This window comes from Anabrus simplex, chromosome 1 (assembly GCF_040414725.1).
Source record: "Anabrus simplex isolate iqAnaSimp1 chromosome 1, ASM4041472v1, whole genome shotgun sequence".
Classification (NCBI taxonomy): Eukaryota; Metazoa; Arthropoda; class Insecta; order Orthoptera; family Tettigoniidae; genus Anabrus; species Anabrus simplex.
The window spans coordinates 1,790,807,517-1,790,827,291 of record NC_090265.1 but is presented as its reverse complement, the minus strand read 5'-3'; the positions used below and the strand labels follow the sequence as shown (position 1 = coordinate 1,790,827,291).

Here is a 19,775-nt window from a genome sequence, read left to right as displayed (position 1 = left end):
GCGTACAGATAGGAAACGGTAATTCTGATTGGTTCCAAACCACTAAAGGAGTGCAACAAGGCAGTACCCTTTCACCATTACTTTTTATCACTGTCATGGATGAAGTCATAAGCAGAAGAACAATATGGACATCAATGCATTTGCATTTGCAGATGATGTAGTAATTTGGGGAAATACAGAGAAGGAAGTCCAAGAGAGGCTGAACACCTGGAATGAACATTTGAAAGCACACGGATTAACAATAAATAAATCGAAAACTGTTACTATGTCTGTCAACAGGCAGAAGAAGAAAGGAAAAATAATGCTGGAAGGTACACAACTGGAAACAGTAGACCAATATAAATATCTTGGGTGCATCATTTCAAGTGATAACAGAATACAGCATGAGATGAACAACCGCATTCAAAAATCAGCTCAATTTTACCATCAAGTTCGGAACCTCCTCTGGAACGAACAAGTTCCCTTAAGATCAAAGCAGATTCTATTCCAATCATACTTCACCCCCATAATAACATATGGCCTAGAAACCTGCACAACAACCCAACAAGTGGACAGCAAACTACAAGCCGCAGAAATGAAGTTCCTACGAACTATGGTACAGAAGACAAAAAGGGACAGGGTAAGGAATGAAAGAATAAGGGAGCAAGCTGGTGTGTACCCATCCCTGAATGAAAAAGTGACAAGGGCCCGTTTGAAATGGTTTGGCCATGTCAAACGAATGGACGATGGAAGGACAGCAAAACAATGGCTACACACAGTCGTGGCCGGAAAACGACCGGTAGGAAGACCTAGGAAGAGGTGGCTGGACCAAGTGAAAGAGGACATAGGAACAAGAGGAATCAGCTGGGATGTCGTCTTGAGAGAAGAGTGGTACATGGACAGACAGAAGTGGAGAGTGCTCGTAAACCACACCCGGGCAACTGGAGTGGAAAACTGATGATGATGATGAGTACTGAATCAAAATATATTTAAAAACCTGTTATTACTGCTCTTAAGTTGGTAAACTCTTAACACTTACCTTTCTGTCGGAATTTGCTTTTTTTTTTTTTTTTTTTCCCTTTCAGATTTTATGTATTGTACTCGCTATATTCCACAAACCTGGGTACCTTTTGTTGTCTGAACATTCTTTGCCCCCCACTTCATATTCGCAATCGCAGCTACTGCCCAGTTCTTTCCTATCCCATCGTCACCACATGACCTATCTGTGCAACTTGCAAGAAAACCTTCATGTTTGGTTATTTTTTAAGAAAACAGAATGAAAACTGTGTTTCAGGGTTATGATAATGAATGCATGTACAATGTTTTAATTTGCCTACAGTAGCTCTGCCGGTTTGTATACTTGAAAATATCTGTTGTGTTATCGTTTGTTGGCACGTCTAATGTTAAGTCATATTTTACCTTTTTCAAGTCTTATTTTACCTTCTTTAGGTCATAGACTTATGAGCCCTAATTATTACATTGTTTATTTTGGTTATAATGTCGCTATGTGTGTTTATTATTGTAGTCTGCTTGTTTAGGTACAAAATGACGCCAGAAGTGCTCCGATCAGATGAGCCGCGATACGATTATCTGTGAACGATGTAGTCCAAGGACTGATCTATGCAATAGTAGATTTGCATTAAACGTACTGCTTACTCTTGAAGAGCAACTACTGTACCATGGACTTGAGAACAACTTTTGTGACACTCACTTTCTGAACACGGGAAACTGAGTTGTGGGACGTAGTCTCGTCAAACCATCAGCATTGATTCTTCTTCATTTCCGTTTTCCAGTCTTCTGGGTCAGGTTGAGAATCAAAGATCTCCACAGTTTTCAATCTCTCCACCACTCCCTTCTTTCCTCCAGTATTTCTTCTACTTTAACTCCTCTCTTCTCTATACTCTCCTTCACTGTATCCGTCCACCTTTCCCCGTTGTCTTACTTTTCGGGATAGTGTAGTGACGTAAGATGGCGACAGCCGCACACTTCTGGCTTCAGAATCCTGCTGCTCATCGCCAGTCTAAATCTATATGTCTGTGTTCCACACTATACCTCTCACAAATCAGATTCTCTTTCCAATTTCTTCATTTATTTTCCCATCTTCTGCAAGTGAAGCTTTTCACAACTTCTAATTGTCTTCCTCTAGCTTCAAATTCTCTCTTTCTTCCCTGACACCTCTCGTCATCACGAGCCTCTTATTCTTCTCCACACTTACTTTCATTCCATATTCATCGATTAATGGTTACATTTATCCTCCTAAATATCACATTTCTCATACATTTTCGAGCGAATTGAATGAAAACCTATCGTCACATAAAAATTAATCTCAAGTTAGCTGGAAAGTACTAGTGCATCTATGGTGAATAGTGCCTCCACTCCTCCATTTCACCAATCTAAGTGGCTTTGGTTCGACAGCTCTGTATTTGGGAGACAGTGGCCTGGTCCTGAGAATGCTTTTCCATTCTCCTTACTACGGCGAATGCCGAGACAGTTCCTTTCATAGGCTACAGCCACTCCCCTTCACCTTTCTCCACACCAAATCTCCTGGCATGAGAGAGGACTTCACTCTAGGAGGTCCACCGTACCACATCAGGGTACAGAATGAGAACATTTTAGTAGCAGTCCTCCATTATCAGTGGTAGTTTATTACAAACTAGTGACCCTTTCTGTCCATGTCATACAATCCATTCCTGAGCTTTTATTGAAACTGTATTATTATTAATAACAACAGACGAGCTTCAGAACAAAACAGACAAAATTAAGATACTTCAAGGCACACACACCAGGCCAGAGTGCGTAATCGCAGGGGAGATGGGAGAGTTTTCCCTCCAGCGACGATGTTATCTCAAAGGCTCTTTCCCATTAAAATTGTCTGGGTGGGATTCTTTCATTATAAAAAGGAAAATGTAGAACACATATATTACTGAAATTAATGTCCTTTTTTTTTTGCTAGTTGTTTTACGTCGCACCGACGCAGATAGGTCTTATGGCGACGATTGGACAGGGAAGGGCTAGGAGTGCGAAGGAAGCGGCCGTGGCCTTAATTAAGGTACAACCCCAGCATTAGCTTGGTGTGAAAATGGGAAACCACTTCAGGGCTGCCGACAGTGGGGTTCGAACCTATTATCTCCCGAATACTGGCTACACTTAAGTGACTGCAGCTATAAAGCTCGGTTTAATGTCCTTTACTGTGCCTATTTTGATAAGAACTTCACCAACAAAACACATAATATAGATATAATGGAGACCTTGAGCAATAAAGCAACACAGTGATGGCAGCGTATTGTTCATGTTTCGCTCTGGCAAGTACATCTGAAACCCAGGAAAGATATAACTTGTTAAAGCTCCCCTCCCTCTTAAACACTCTAAGTAGCTTGAGCTTACACCACTCCCGTACTTTTTGGGGAAGGTGTGTTTCCGATAGGTAGCCGATAAGACAATGTTCACTTAAGAAGTGTTCAAACTGAAAAATTTGCTCAGTCAGCACATAGCCCTGGTAGAGGAAGGTTCCACTACTAAAGCAATAAATCAGCACAAATTGCACCTTACCTGGCCTTGGGACAGTCTCTCGTAAAATTCTCAGCTGATTGGAATTATAACAGAATCTTTTTTTTTTTTTTTTAGTTTTAAAATTTACATTTTTCTGGGAGAGGGGTAATTTACTGTACTTACAGGGGAATTTTATATCCCCTCCCCTGCCAGGTACTGCCTCAAATAAACACTAGTAGTTAAGCCCTATCAACCTCCCACCACCACCACCACCACCACCACCACCACCACCACCACCACCACCACCATTTCTTTCTGATTTCACAGCCTGCACCAGGCTACAGACCCAGGTTTATAAAATGGATGGGTGTTTTCAACTGAAGAAAGCATCTCTCGGTATGAAGAAATATTGGGCTGATAAAAGAAGCAAACTATTGTTCCAATGTAGGCCATAAACTAACTAACTGACAAACTAATAATAATAATAAAAAAAGTAAACTCATATCCTCATCCCGAGGTGGTGCAGCTCTTTTCAAGTACAAGCCCAATGGTGCATGTACCATTCCAACCACATACCAGCCCTCCTGCCTGCAGTACCAGTATCAAACCCAGGCCCCCAATAGTGCTAAGCAGACCCTTCCCATGTGATATCACTTTAGTCTTGGAAATGCTAAATTTCATATCATTCGCAATGCACATCTTTCAAACTGCAAGACAGAACGTAGGACAAAACAACAGACGAAGAATTGGAAATGTTAGGAAAGAGACAAATCACATCTACTAACTATAGATATGTTCCGTAAAGAGAATCATTTAACATTTGCTGCATTTTTGAATGATATGCTCAATCAGCATTGCAAACGATCGTGCCCGGTTCCCTTGGTTGAACTGTTAGTGCAGAAATTCTTTGATTCATACAGTCCTGGGTTAAATAAATAAATAAATAAATAAAATAAATAAAGTAAGTAAGTACCCTACATGTGATCTCCAGGTGGTCCTAAGAACACAAAAAACATTGGCTGCTGGAACAAAAGCTCTGCTTTTGGATATCCCAGCAATTATAGAGGATACACTACTATGACCAGTGGTATTCAAAGTGTGGTATGCATACCACTATGGGTAATTCCAATGTAAATGGTCCATTATTGGACATTATAAACTATCATATAACTCATTCTTGGTTGCCAGCATTTTGCCCCAGTGCACAAACTTGGGCTCATCAATTAGTAACTAGCACACCTAGTGCATATAGTGGAGGCCAATGCATAGGCTATTTGGAGCCACTGGGAGTGCCAATGAACTATGAGACACTTGGTCTCTTTTACCAAAATGAATGCCTGCCAGACCATGATGATGTAGATATCGATTAACATAGAAAAATGTATAATGTCCAATAATGGATCATTCATATTGGAATTATGAATATACTCATTCAGGACAAAAATCCAGTTCTAGCCCTTCATGCAAGCAAGTCAATGTTGAAAACATCCTAGAGATATGAGCTACAAATTTTACGTGAATAGAATATAATCAAGTATGAGAATATATTCTTTATTTATTCCTAAAAATTACAATCCTTTCCTTAATCATCGTTATCGGGTGGATTAGATTAGCAGTTTGCCTTTTTCTACAACTACGAATGGTAATGTGAGTCAATGCATTGTTTCACTTAAGCACTTATAACTACATTTGGTGTGGACATTTAAAAAAAATCAAAAGACACCTGAGGGTATTGAAACAAGGAACACATTACAGAAAGATTTATATAAATAAGTTAATTTGGCTAGGATTTGAATCAAAAAGAAAATGAGTAAAGAAACAAGCGATTTTAGGTAGTTTTTCCAGAACTACATTTAGACCGGAAGTGACTTTTGAAATTTTTTGTTTTTTTTTGTTTTTGTTTGATAGAGGTACCCAAGACTCACAATTTGAAACTTTTCCAGACCTTTAGCCCTTCAGTGTTTGGTACAAGTGAGGAAATTGCTCAATTTTATGTTTATCGCAATATGGGGACCCCCTACTTTGTCTGCTAAGGAATGTTTTGAACATTAATATTTCACTAGCTGTAGTTATGTCATTAGTGTTTAATGATTTAAAGCTATCGTATTCACAAGGATGCACACACGAGATGATGTCAATTGTGTACTCTGTTTTATTTACAAATTATATACATATTAATATTTGCACATCACATGAACCACAATCTCGAACTCAAACGGCTCCACTTTAGCATCTCAACCAATTACGGAACACTTGGTACCAACACAACATAACTACTTCAATGGCAAAACCACAACATGAGTTCACATACTTAACTCGACTAACGACTCTCACTAACAGCTCGACTAAACAACCCAAGACTGTCTTTTATATACCTTACCTAGCCAGGCTTCCAGAAAAGTATGACACAACATGCTTTCTTGTATCTTCTCGAGTCTCCCATAACCTATATACAAATGAATAGAACATTCTGTAAAACTCGAGTGACAAAGGTGCGTTGCTCTACACTCTTACCCTGTGTTGCACAACATTATATCGGATTTATACATCATATTTACAGGTAATAATAAATTATATACTATTAATTATGTGTTCTTGCATTAAATAAAGTTGTATTAATAAACATACAGCAGAAGTATCGTAACATAACCTCACACATTCTGTTACACAAGACAGATCATGCAACACACAAATAATAAATGATACGACCATGATTTGTACCAAATAAAGTCTTTACTGACAACCTGTTGTTCATAACTATGTATATAATAATAATAATAATAATAATAATAATAATAATAATAATAATAATAATAATAATAATAATAATAATAATAATAATAATAATAACAACACCAACACCTTCTAGTCGAGCTTGATATTTTTACTATTTAACCGTGGGTTTAGAGAACTGTTTCCAAGGTGTACTAGTCCATTACACACTTGTATCAAAGCTAAGAAACATGGAACAAAAGGAGACCACTGTGCTTGCTGCAAATAAAGGCTTGTAGAGGCACTTAACTTAATCACAGAGTCTTGCAGACTGAACACTGAAATACACAAGAGTCTTTATCAGAGATATATATATATATTTATTGTCATCTGAAAAATATTTTCTTTAAAATGAATGTTTCTTTCTTTTTCCTTGAGGCTCACAAAGTGTGCGCTGGCTGGGAGAAGAGGCCATACACCGCTACTGCATGCAACATCTACAAACAGCAGATATTGATGAGAAACCAAGTCACCAGAAACTGAAACTTCAAGAAGTGAGGAAGATGAGAGGCGCTCTACTTTACCTGGACGACATCATTCAAGACTGCCTGGATGATAATGATTCAATTGTAGCAGGTAAACACTTGATTAGCACTTCAAAATCTTTTAGGAGTTTACACCTAATAATAAAATTATAATTTCAGATTTATTGTTTATTTATTTAGCCACTGGTATTCTTTGATGGTGATGTTAGAAGTTCTGTTATATTATTACGTAAAAAGTATAGTCAAATTTAAAAATTATTTGATATAACAGATATGAATGTACGGATGTCTCTATGTATGTATAAGGGGGCAGTCAAATGAAAACCGAACACCCACTACAACGTGACCATGGAATCGTTTTATTCAAAAGTAATTACCAAAGCGTCAATACATTTATCACACTGTGAGACGAGATGATCAATTCCAGTTTTGTGGAAAGAGATAGGTCACTGACGGATTCACAACCACACCCACTCTTGCACTTCCTCATCTGAATCAAACCGATGTCTACAAATTTCTTCAGGTTGCCAAAAATGTGAAAATTACAAGGTGAAAGATTCGGGCTATGTGGAGGACGTTGAAGTGGTTGCCAACCAAATCGCTGAAGCATAGCCTTCGCCAAATCGGAAGTATGGGGGCGAGCATTATCGTGCAACAGGATGGCTCCGTCCGACAACATTCCAGGGCGTTTTGACTTTACGGCGCGTCGCAGTTTCTGCTAAGTGACTTCATAGCACTGCGCATTGATTGTGGTTCCATGCTCGCGGAAGTCGACAAACACCGCCCTGGCAGTCAAAGAATAATGTCATCACTTTACCGGAACTTGTGTGAACAGCTTTGGATTTTTTTGGCGGGGGAGAATTACGATGTTTCCATTGTTGACTTTTGCTGTTTCAGCTCGGGCTTGAAATGGTGGCACCACATTTCATCCCCTGTGACAATATGGGACAGAAATGGATATTTTTCCTTCTGGTACCACTGCAGATGACTCAGATATGATGCTATTCTGTCATTCTTTTGTCTTTGCGTCAGTTGATGCAGAACCCACTGTACATAAATTGTGCAGAAATGCAAGTGATCTTAGATAATGGCACGCACAGAGCCATGGCTAATGCTGACCTCAATAAGAATTTCTCCCCCAGTGATTCATCACTTTTCCTCGATAAGGTTACAATCCGCCCTATCACATCAGGAGTGCCTGCCCTGGGGGCGCCCTTCTTGCAATCTCCTATCCCACTGGTGCGCACTCGTGATGGACATGCAGTGTTCGCCATACACAGCAGACATGCGACAGTGAGTTTTGCATACTCCAGCACCCTAAGCCACCAGAAAAACCAAACTTCTCTGCTCTTCTTTGTTTGCCTCCATTTTTACAGCCAGACAACCACACTAGACCAGTCCATGCACCAACAAAGACATAACCCTACAACTGTAAATGAAATGAAATGTCGTATGGCTTTTAGTGCCGGGATATCCCAGGACGGGTTCGGCTCGCCAAGTCTTTCTATTTGACACCCATGGGCGACCTGCGTGTCGTGATGAGGATGAAATGATGACGAAGACAACACATACACCCAGCCCCCGTGCCATTGGAATTAACCAATTAAGGTTAAAATCCCCGACCCGGCCGGGAATCGAACCCAGGACCCTCTGACCCGAAGGCCAGTACGCTAACCGTTCAGCCAATGAGTCAGACACCCTACAACTGTGAGTGTCACTATGCAGTTCTCCTACCACAGCGATGGCAGCATCGATATATAACAACAATGTTGCCACCTTTTGCGCAGAATGTATGTTATGGTGGGTGATCGGCTTTCATTGACTGCCCCTTATACATTGAGTATTCAGCTCTGCCATCAGCTGTCGCAGATAGTCTAGACATCACATAAGAGGGAAATTACAGAAATGAGAAGTGGAGCATTTTCCCTGTTGCTCTCCTCATTGAGCCCGAGGTTGCTATTACATATCAGTCTGTCAAGCCCCTATGAGCAACATTTATTCATAACATTCATTACAAGGACTGGGTGCATATGTAATGGCATCACTCATACCTCAGTCACTTTCATATTGTCAAAGACAAGGATGAGACTGCGATAGGTCAATGAAAGTTACAAATTTGTTCTAAACACTGTACACACCGGAGCTGGCCCTGTGGTGTAAGGGTAGCATGCCTGCCTCTTACCAGAGGCTGCGGGTTTTATTCCCGGCCAGGTCAAAGATTTTCACCTGCATCTCAGGGCTGATTCGAGGTCCACTCAGCCTACGTGATTACAATTCAGGAGCTATCTGACAATGAGATAGCGGTCCTGGTCTAGAAAGCCAAGAATAACAGCCAAGAGGATTCATCATGCTGACCACATGACACCGCATAATCTGCAGGCCTTCGGGCTGAGCAGCGGTCGCTTGGTAGGCCAAGGCCCTTCAGCGCTGTAGTGCCGTGGGATTACTTAGTTAAACACTGGATCTTGGCAGCAAAGGCACTTATTATAACAGCACTAGAATTATAAATCATTACCAGAATTTGGTAGATACAGAGTGGTGCACGATAAGTCACCCAATTGAATTTTGATCCTACAAGTATACTATTGGGGCAATAGCTTTCAAATTGTGCGCTCAACTTCATGTAGTTCATGGAAATTACTCCAGATGTCGTTATGACTTCATCGCTTTTGTTTTGAGTCCGCCATTTCAGTTTGCCGCGATAGCGGATAAAGGACGGATGACAGTCGCACAAAAGACGAAGATTGTGTTACTCTTCGCGGCGATGAACAGTGTTACATTGACAGAGAGAAGGTTTCGTGCTCATTTAGTCACACGGTGGGCTCCCAGCCACAGACAATATGCAGATTACATCACAAATTTGCAGGTACTGGATCTGTTTTGGAGTGTAAGCGGCCACATGCACGTACCGTTCGTTCGCCGCAAAACATTGAAGCAGTTCGAGTGGCTTTGACTCGTAGTCCGAGTAAATCAACAAGAAGAGCCAGTGCCGAGTTGGGAATTTCACGCCGATCTGTACAAAGAATTATTCAATCCGAGCTTCGCTTGTATCCATACAAGATGACTGTGGCGCATAAGCTTACTGCGAGAGATAAGGAGCGGAGACTACAGTTTGCAAGGTGGGCAAGCGAGCAAGACCAAGAGGCAGTGCTACACAACACATGGATTTCGGACGAAGCTTAATTTTACGTGTTGTGAACAAACAGAACGTTCGATTTTGGGCACGTGAACCTCCGCGAATAATCCACATGAAAGACACCTACGGGGAGAAAGTGTGCGTGTGGGTCGCGATGTCAAGTCATAGAATCATCGGTCCATTTTTCTTTGATGCTACAGTAACCGGTGAACGCTATTTAGACATGCTGCGAAACCAGTTCTTTCCTCAACTCATGGCCACAGGTCTTCTATTGCAGACACAATGGTTAATGCAGGATGGAGTACGCCCCCATACTGCCAACATTGTGCTTGATTTTCTACACGAAAGACTTGGCCTTAGTGTATTGTCAAACAGATTTCCAGAACGTTATGAAGGAGGAGGAATGTGGCCGCCTCACAGCCCGGACATTAACCAATGTGACTTCTTCCTTTGGGGGTTCCTTAAAGAGAAGGTGTACCACAGAAAACCCGAAAATGCAGTGCAACTTAGGGCTATCATTGTAGAGTTATGCTGCGCCATTTCAGAAGATTTGTGTCGGAGAGTCATCACAAATGCATGTGTGCGATTTGAAGTTGTAAAATAAAACGGCAGTCATATTGAACATGTGATTCATTAGGTTGTATTTACAAGCTGTGTTCTTTACTTCTGCATCAATAAATTGCAAATCTTGTCAACAACAAATGTGTTATTCATGAAACAAGTCAGGTGACTTATCGTGCACCACCCTGTATAAGAAAAAGCCAAGCAAAGTAATCTCCTTGCCCTTAGGGGGGGAGGGAGGGTGGAAGGTGAATGCTCCCACTATTCGTAACTTCAGCACTTGGTGGGGTAGAGTTATTAGTTCTATGCCTGGCTGCCTTTGCCCCTAGGAATTAACCTGGTACTCATTTTTTATGTAGACTAAATGAACTTCAGGACCAAGTACACTTCCAGAAGTAAAACTCTTGTTTTTTAAATTTTCTGAATTCCTGATGAGGAATCAAACACACGTCCTTCCGGGTGAAACGAACATGCCTTTACTGCCTTAGTCAGGCAGCCCCTAACTTTGTAGACACGATGCAATGAATTATGTTGGATATGAATCCAAAATAATACCATAAAGGAAATTGCAATCTCAGCAGTTAAAGGATCTGTCACGATTTTACAAAACACTTATATGCTATTGTCCTTAATCTCTTCTACTATTTTCTTATCTTTTAACAGCAATTGTATAACCATATTATTTGTCTTTGTTAAGTTTTGTCCTTGTGGCAGTCACGATAATTTTCAGGAAGCTAATAAAATAAAATTATTATTATTATCATTACCATTATTATTATTATTATTATTATTATTATTATTATTATTATTATTATTATTATTATTATTATTATTATTATTATTATCATCAAATTATGTGACAGGTAGTTTTATTCAAATGTTATAATTTATGGTCTTGTTCTTTGCAGTTGTGGAATCAGATCGACAATCAAAATGTATAATTCCTGATGAAATGAAACACATTTTGGAACCAAAGTATCCTTTACCTTCAGAAGATTTTATTTCACTGTAAGTGTACAAGTGATTAAGCTGACCACCATATAAGTGTTATGGTTATAATTTGTTTATATATTTACTTGTAAATATCAGGGAAAAAAAGGTATGAAACATGAGGGATTAACTCATATACATGTTGATGCCATAATTCACATTAAGTAACATCATCAACTCTGACTTATACCTCGACAATTAGGTTACCCACTATAAATACATGTTCTCTCATTATAATATTAGCTTACATACAAAAATGTGTGTATAAAAAATGTAGATATAACAAATGAAAGAAGTAAGTTCATAAATTAGGTGTCATCACATAAACAGTTTTGTAAATAAAGGGTACAGATCTCTGCACATGATTATGAAGGTATTTAGGGATTTTAGTAAGGACATAGAAGAGAGGTTATAAGTCTGCGGTAACACCCTAATTAGAGTACGGTTCCAGTGTACGGAACCCTCACCATGATTACTTGGTTCGAGAACTGGAAAAATCCAGAGAAAAGGAACTCAATTTTTCTGGACGATTTCCAACAAAAGAGTAGCGTTACAAAAATCTTGCAAAATTTGGCCTGGGAAGACTTGGGAGAAAGGACACAAGCTACTCGACTAAGTGGTATGTATAAAATAAGAAGCAATGTTAGGTTCAATGGTTCACGCAGTCAATACACCTCACTTTACGAGTGAAAACTACTTAATATAAAAACATCCTGGAACATGTTTCATGTCATTGGATACTTCATCAGCCATAACGTATCATAGTACATTACAAAGCTCATTGTTGCTGTCTAGTAATTGAAAAAATGGAAGAACTCATGTCCTTTAAGAACAATACACTAAAAATAAAATACACACATTGTTTACACAAAATTGTCCTCACTTCTAGCAAAAAATGTTATCTTCAATGTGAAAATTTGAAACATTTCTTGAAACATGACATGCCAGCCATAATGTCTCGTAACAGAATACAAAGCTCATTGTTACTGTCTAGCAATTTAAAAACGGACGAATCCAGGTCCTTTATGAATTGTTGAGAATAACTAAAGACAAAATATGTACACACTATTTACAATAAAATAGTTCAACACTTCTTGCACAAAATCTTTCTTACTTACTTCCTCTTCATGGATTAGGCTAATAGCCTGTTCCGACCTCAGATTTCATTCCATCTCTTCATAGGATGACCAATATCTCTTCTTCCCGTAGGATGGTATTCCAGGGCAAGTTTTGGGATTCTGTTGTTATCCATCCTCAGAACATGGTTTTTCCAATTTATCCTGTTTTGGAATATTCTTTCATTCATTGAGAATATATTTAATTTTTGTCTTATCTCTTCATTTCGTATTTTATCTTTTAGGGAGTATCCTTTCACTGATCTTATGAATCTCATTTCAGATGACTGTATTTTATTCCTATAGCTTATTTTATCTACCCATGTCTCACTTACATATAGCAAAGTTGGTACAGCCATAAACTTATAGAATTTAAGTTGAGTATCTTCTCTTACTTTACCTTTCAGTGTTTGGCAAATTGTCCCACACGTATGTTGAAATTGATGAAGCTTCTTCTTCACCTTGTCATCATCATTAAAAGATATTTCACAACCAAGGTACTTAAAATTTGAGACTTGTTCTACAAGTTGATTGAAGTATTCAAGTTATATTCTCTTCTCTTCTCTTCTCCAGTATCTCTTTGAGGCTAAATATATTATCTGTACAGGATCTGCCTTTTCTAAATCCACATTGTTCTTCCAATAAGAGATTGTGAGCCACGATTTTAAGTCTATTGTAGATTATTTTAGTATATATTTTATAGCCAACATTTAATAAACTTATTCCTTGATATTGTTGCCACTGATACTTTCACATTCCGTACTTATAGACATGATACTGTATAGGCTTTGGGCTTATGCCGTGTCAAGAAAATAAGTTGAAATTCTTTACGTTTTGCAGAGAACTGTGGTCTGCGTCATCAGAAGAAAATCTCGACTGTCCACGAGAAAGACTTCTTAAACAATTAGTGACCAGTATCTCCCATATGGACACTCATAGCAGAATACTTCTTGTGTCTGTTGGCATAGACATGTTCGAGATACCTAGTTTTAAAAACTTCTACCTGTTTGTCCCACATACGTGACGAAACATTGATCGCACCAAAGTTTATAGATTCCTGAATCTAAAAAGTTTTCTTTATTGTAATTTACACTATTATTGTTCTTTGTTGAAAATGAGACTTGACAGTTGTGTTTCGTAAATAATTTTGTGATTTGAAAAATCCTTGGGTTTGTAAATGTAAAAGTCACATACTTTGAACTCTTGTGATTCTCTGGTGTTAGTTTTATGTTGTTCTTTCTTTTTACTTTACTTATAATTTTATTAATGGTATTAACACTGAACCCATAAATTTCCAATGTTATTGAAATCATTTAAGAAAAGGCTAGGAAAACAACAGATATGGAATCTGTCACCTGGGCAAATGCCCTAAATGCAGATCAGTATTGATTGATTGATTGATTGATAATGGCTATCTTCAATATGTACCGTAATTCTTTTTCTCTTTCTGTATGAGATAAAGGTAAATTGAAGACTCGATAAACCATACTGAAATAAGCAGCCATTTTATGACTCCCAGGATATAAGGAATCATTTTTAATGGTCACTGGAGTAAACATATTGTTTCTCTATACTTTATAAGAGAACTTACCAGGTTCCCTCTTAACGGTCACATCCAAGAACTTTAAAGCACTGTCCTTCTCGTTTTTAAGTGTAAATTTTATTCTGTCATCTAATGAATGTAAAAATTGTAAGATATTGTTACTATTGTTATAATGCTTATCTGTTATTACAAAAGTGTCCTCCATGAATCGTGTCCAAAATCCAAAAATCGAACACGTCAATGTCAACAGACACAAGAAGTATTCTGCTGTGAATGTCCATATAGAAGATACTGGTCACCAATATACTGACATAAAGAGAGACTTGACCATATAAATAAAGTGAGCAAAGAGAACCTGATGAGCAATTATGAAAATATTTATATAGGTATGGACCAGAGTATTAACGCAAACAAAAATTTGAATGATGTACAAGACAACAAAAATCTGTTATATGAACAGATACCGTCGCTCTTATCATCACGAAAAATTAATAATTTGAAATCACCTCCTCTAAAACAAACATCCCACCTTTCCGCTCTTCCTATAGGCCGAGCTATTTCCCCTTCCCCTACTAATAGCACTGCTCCCCCCTCTACCGCCCCTAGCCAAGTTCCGCCAGGCGAGAAGAAACAATTATAACACATGCAGTAGCGTAGCAAGAAGCAAGTCAGAGCGAGGCTCAGTTGTGAACCAGCTATAGGGAGTTTCACTAAATTTGATAGTAAGATTTTACGCAGTTGTGACGGAAACTCAGTTCTTAAATTTCCGAGGGTTTTTAAACCCATTAATTTTTAAATCTCTTTCTTTCCAGACCTTGTCTTTATAAAAAAAGTAGTAATATTCATAAGAATTAAGCCATCAATATGTTGGTCATGCAGTGCTGGTCTTTGTCATACGACAGGCTATCTCAGAAGCTTCAGATTCCTTATACCAGATTTAGCTTATTTTTGAAAGAAATTTCCATATGAATCAAAGCTTTTAAATATTCTGATGTGGATCTGGTCCTATTCCAACGCCAGAATTTCAATCTCGCTCAGTCAGCACACGGAGACTACCAGCTACCAACACTGTATGTAATATTTTCAAGAAAGATCAATCAAAATTTAACAATGAAGAAAGATTTTTTGCAAGAAATGTTGACTATTTTATTGTATATGTATGTATGTATGTTCAGTCCACAGCCCTAAGGCTGGTTGGATCCTCAACAGCTCCACCATCAGCTGTCATAAATGGCCTAGGCATCACTGAAGAGGCGTACTAGGGAAATGAGGAGTGAGGTAGTTTCCCGTTGCTTTCCTCGCCGAGCCAGGAATTGCGATTACATATCAGTCTGCCAAGCGCACTGAAATGCATGCACCAACTGACCCTATGAGCAACATTTTCACACCATTCATAGCAGGGACTGGCTGCAATATGTGTATATATTTTGCCTTTAGTTATTCTTAACAGTTCATAAAGGACATGAGTTTGTCCGTTTTTAAATCACTAGACAGTAACAATGAGCTTTGAATTCTGTTGCGAGACGTTATGGCTGGCATGTCATGTTTCAAGAAATGTTTCAAATTTTCACATTGAAGATAACATTTTTTTGCAAGAAGTGAAGACAATCTCTTGTAAATTATGTGTATATTTTATCTCTAACGTATTCTCAAATATGTCTTAAAGGGTTCTTCCATTTTTTTCAATTACTAGACAGCAACAATGAGCTCTGTAATCTGCTATGAGACGTTATGGCTGATGAAGTCTCAAATGAGATGAAACATGTTCCAGGGTTTGTTTAATATGTTTTTATATTAAATAGTTTTCACATGTAAAATGAGGTGTGTTGATTGGGTGGACCATTGAACCTAACATTGCTTCTTATTTTAAACTCTATCAATATGGATCTATATGATGAAGTTCATAAATTGTACTGAGTGGTATGTTCCGAACTGTCAGCGGAGAGATGGTGTGGAATGATATTAATAGGCGAATAAGTTTGAATGGTGTCTTTAAAAGTAGGAATGATCACAATATGAAGATAAAATTAGAATTCAAGAGGACAAATTGGGTCAAATATTCATTTATAAAAAGAGGAGTTAGGGATTGGAATAATTTTCCAAGGGAGATGTTCAATAAATTTCTAAATTCTTTGCAATCTTTTAAGAAAAGGCTAGGAAAACAACAGATAGGGAATGTGCCATGTGGGTGACTGCCCTAAAGGCAGATCAGTGGTGACTGATTGATTCATAAATATACACCAAAGTTTGTAAAAGATTCCTGAAATAATGTTAAATAGGTTATGAGTTAAATAAAAAGAAGAGAAAATTGGTATGGAAAATGCTACGTTTTAGGAGCCTGTTATATTGCTTTGCTGTCATTAGCGTACATTTCTCCGAGACAGGAAGAAGAATGAGAAGGCTAAGAATGAAATTAACTTGTTAGAACTTCTCACAAATCAAGTCATATATAGAAAAGTAGGAACATGAATAAGAACACATAATAAAATATACATGGTAACAGATTAGTGTCGGAAGAGGAAGCAATACAAAAGGAGACGAGCACAAACATGGGAACTCTTCATGTACTGCTGTCTTCTAACAGACAGCCTCTGTTATCATCAGTCCTAATTCCTCTACATCCACTGCTTCTCAGATCCGACAAGTTCATATCTGATACCCTCTTTATCAGGACACTCACTGATGGGCCACCTGGAGGGATCTTCGGTCTTGACGTAGCAACTCCGTAGCGAGTTTTTATGACTAGATGCCTTCCCTGACGTCAACCTGATCACAGAAGTTAATGAGATAAAATGAATTCTGTAATATACAACCTATGTCAGAATAGTTCCAGGACTGAGGTCGTAAAAAATAGAAAAGCTGCACTTACCAAGTAATTATCTTGGCTCCTGTTGAAGTAGTCCCCTTGGCTATCTATACACAATTGCCAGCATTTCTGGAGGTCCTGAAAGCAAGCAGGGAAACTGTCAACTGCAATGCTTGAAAGCTCACGTCTGTGACATCTTGATGAAGCTTTCCTTTCCGTCACAATTTCACTCGTGGACACACAGGGCGAGAGGTGGGGAGAATATGGTGGATGGGGGATGACAGTGACAGAATGTCTGGCCAGATACTCAAAAACAGATAAAGCAGTGTAAGGTCTTGCATTATCATGCAATAAGAACCAGTCCTATGACTGCCACAAATCATGGCGGCAACATCGAATTGCTTGTCAGAAACGGTTCAAGACTTCGATGTAAAGAGTTTGGTTCACTGTTTCACCTGGTGGAAGGTACTCATGGTCAACTAACCCTTTACTGTGAAAGAATGCGATCAACATTGTCTTTGTTCTCGAAGGTTGATGTTGGGCTTTTTTCGAGGCTAGTGATCCAGGACTCCGCCATTCTGCACTTTGACGCTTCATGTGGGGGTCATACTGGTAACACCAACCTTCATCCCCAGCAATAACCTTTGCTGAAAATGTGGGATCATGTCTGGATCTATCCAGTAGTTCAGCAGAAATTCTTCGTCTTTCCTCTTTCTGGTAGTCTGTTAGGGTGTGCTGGATGGGTTTTGCATTCAGTTTCCGTTTCCCTAAATCGTCGTGTGATATCTTATGACACATATCACGATATTGCATGCACAGTTACACAAGGTCTCCTTGCAATAAGTGCCTTACATGCTCCACATGTGCTATAGATGGGCGGCGAGTTCTGCACTGAATCTCTGCCTTCCCAAAACCTTTTGTCCCACTCAAACACACGACTTCTTGACAGTGTATCGCCTCCATTCGCTCGTGTAATCATTGTCCACTTTTCACTAGGGTTTTTCCCAAGCTTCACGCAAAACCTAATGTTCACTCTTTGTCCACAATCAGCATCCATTGTGTCACTGTCACTAAATCAAACGGGTGTTGCTATTCACAGCCCTTCCACCTAGTGCATGTGCATGGAAACATGGCCAAGGCCATCTCAGAATGTACACATATCAGGTAACATAAAAACAACATTTGTTCCTTTGTTCGCACTGCTACCTCACTTGTGCCGGAACTTTTCTGACAAAGGGTGTATGACAGTAGGAAGTGAGAGGGTGAAACCCAGTGCTGGCACATAGCACTAAGGGAATTGCTCAAAGCTTAACATCCCCATCCAACGAACGAATCACCATCAACAGCGTTAACACTTCTGATGTGGGGCAGTGGAAAAACTAGCGTGCATCAAATGACACAGAGTTACTAGAGGCAAACCCCAAGGGAAATTAAATAATCTACAAATTACATGGCTAGCAAAACTAGCAAAGGTTAATGCTAAGGCATCTGAAGTAACTGGGTGGCGAGTAGGGTAAACTCCTATGAGAAAATGCAGGCGGACATTAAATATAAATTAAGGTGGAACTGAGAGCAATAGTGCTTACCCCAAGGTAGCCCATCCTGGGAGCAAGGATACGCTGACACGCATCAAAACAGCTGGACTCACAAGAGAACGAAAGACCACAAAATCCAGTCTCGCTCACTTAAAAAGGGAAGACTGGCCTTGGTCCCATTACAGGGTGACCAATCAGAACGCAGGTGTTTGCCTATTGCGACCCAGATTCACCAATCACAACTCTTTATCCAGTTGCAATGTTTATACAATATTCCCGAACATATATAGACACAAATCGCGAACTTTCCATTTTCCAAAATTAGTAAGGACATATTTCTAGAATCGACAACCGACAGGGAACTTTTGCGTCACAAACTTTTCTGAACTGTTCCAGCTATTACAGAGCAATAATTTACAATACAGTAGTTACTTAAGTGGATAAAGTGAATACAAATAAAATATACTACAATAATATTTTACACCATACAGGTTAGATAGTTAATAATAATAATGTTATTTGTTTTACGTCCCACTAACTACTCTTTTACGGTTTTCGGAGACGCCGAGGTGCCGGAATTTAGTCCCGCAGGAGTTCTTTTACGTGCCAGTAAATCTACCGACACGAGGCTGACGTATTTGAGCACCTTCAAATACCACCGGACTGAGCCAGGATCGAACCTGCCAAGTTGGAGTCAGAAGGCCAGCGCCTTAACCGTCTGAGCCACTCAGCCTGGCGGTTAGATAGTTAAATGGAATACGAATAAAATATTCTAGATTTTACAACATTCCACATCACACAGTGAGTATTCTTTAAAAAAGATTTACAAATAAAATATTCTACAACAACTTTCCACATCACAGAAATTCTACACAGGTCTCATTCTTCCTCCCCCCAAAAATTGAGCTACGCTCGACAATTAACGTAACATACTTTGGGGGTGGGGGGGGAGGGGGCGTTGATCACTTCTGGAAACTTGCACACCATAGCACAGATTAGTAAACAGACCTAATGGTATTCACAACTGCAGTTCTTGGGAATTTCGACAGTCATCCTACCAACATTGATTTTCTTCAAGTTTAAATTTCAGTTTAAAAAAGAACACTGTCACTACACCAAAGTCCATTCAGTAACTAGCGGTATTTTACGGGTTACATATAAACAACATAAATGTCAAAATGTGATAAGCATACTACAGTTCAAAAATGCATTTCCAACATTCCAAAATTGCTTTGACCATCTTAACTCTGTCCACAGAAATTATGTACACTCTTTCATCCTGCTAAATGTCAGTAATTCAGAGCCCTTTCACTTTTGTAAGAAAGCGTCCTATGCCTCCTTCTTAGCAAAGTTACGAAATAAGT

The 19,775-nt window shown here is 39.0% G+C and overlaps 1 protein-coding gene across 1 annotated transcript in view; it reads left to right on the top strand.

Annotated features, from left to right (window-relative positions):
* Window positions 1–19,775, top strand: part of LOC136858811 (histidine ammonia-lyase) — an 88,771-nt gene that overhangs the window by 18,850 nt on the left and 50,146 nt on the right. The window contains exons 2-3 of the mRNA XM_067138629.2: window positions 6,619–6,816; window positions 11,331–11,397. Of these exons, the coding sequence (XP_066994730.2) occupies window positions 6,619–6,816; window positions 11,331–11,397 (265 nt within the window). The remainder of the gene's footprint in view (window positions 1–6,618; window positions 6,817–11,330; window positions 11,398–19,775) is intronic.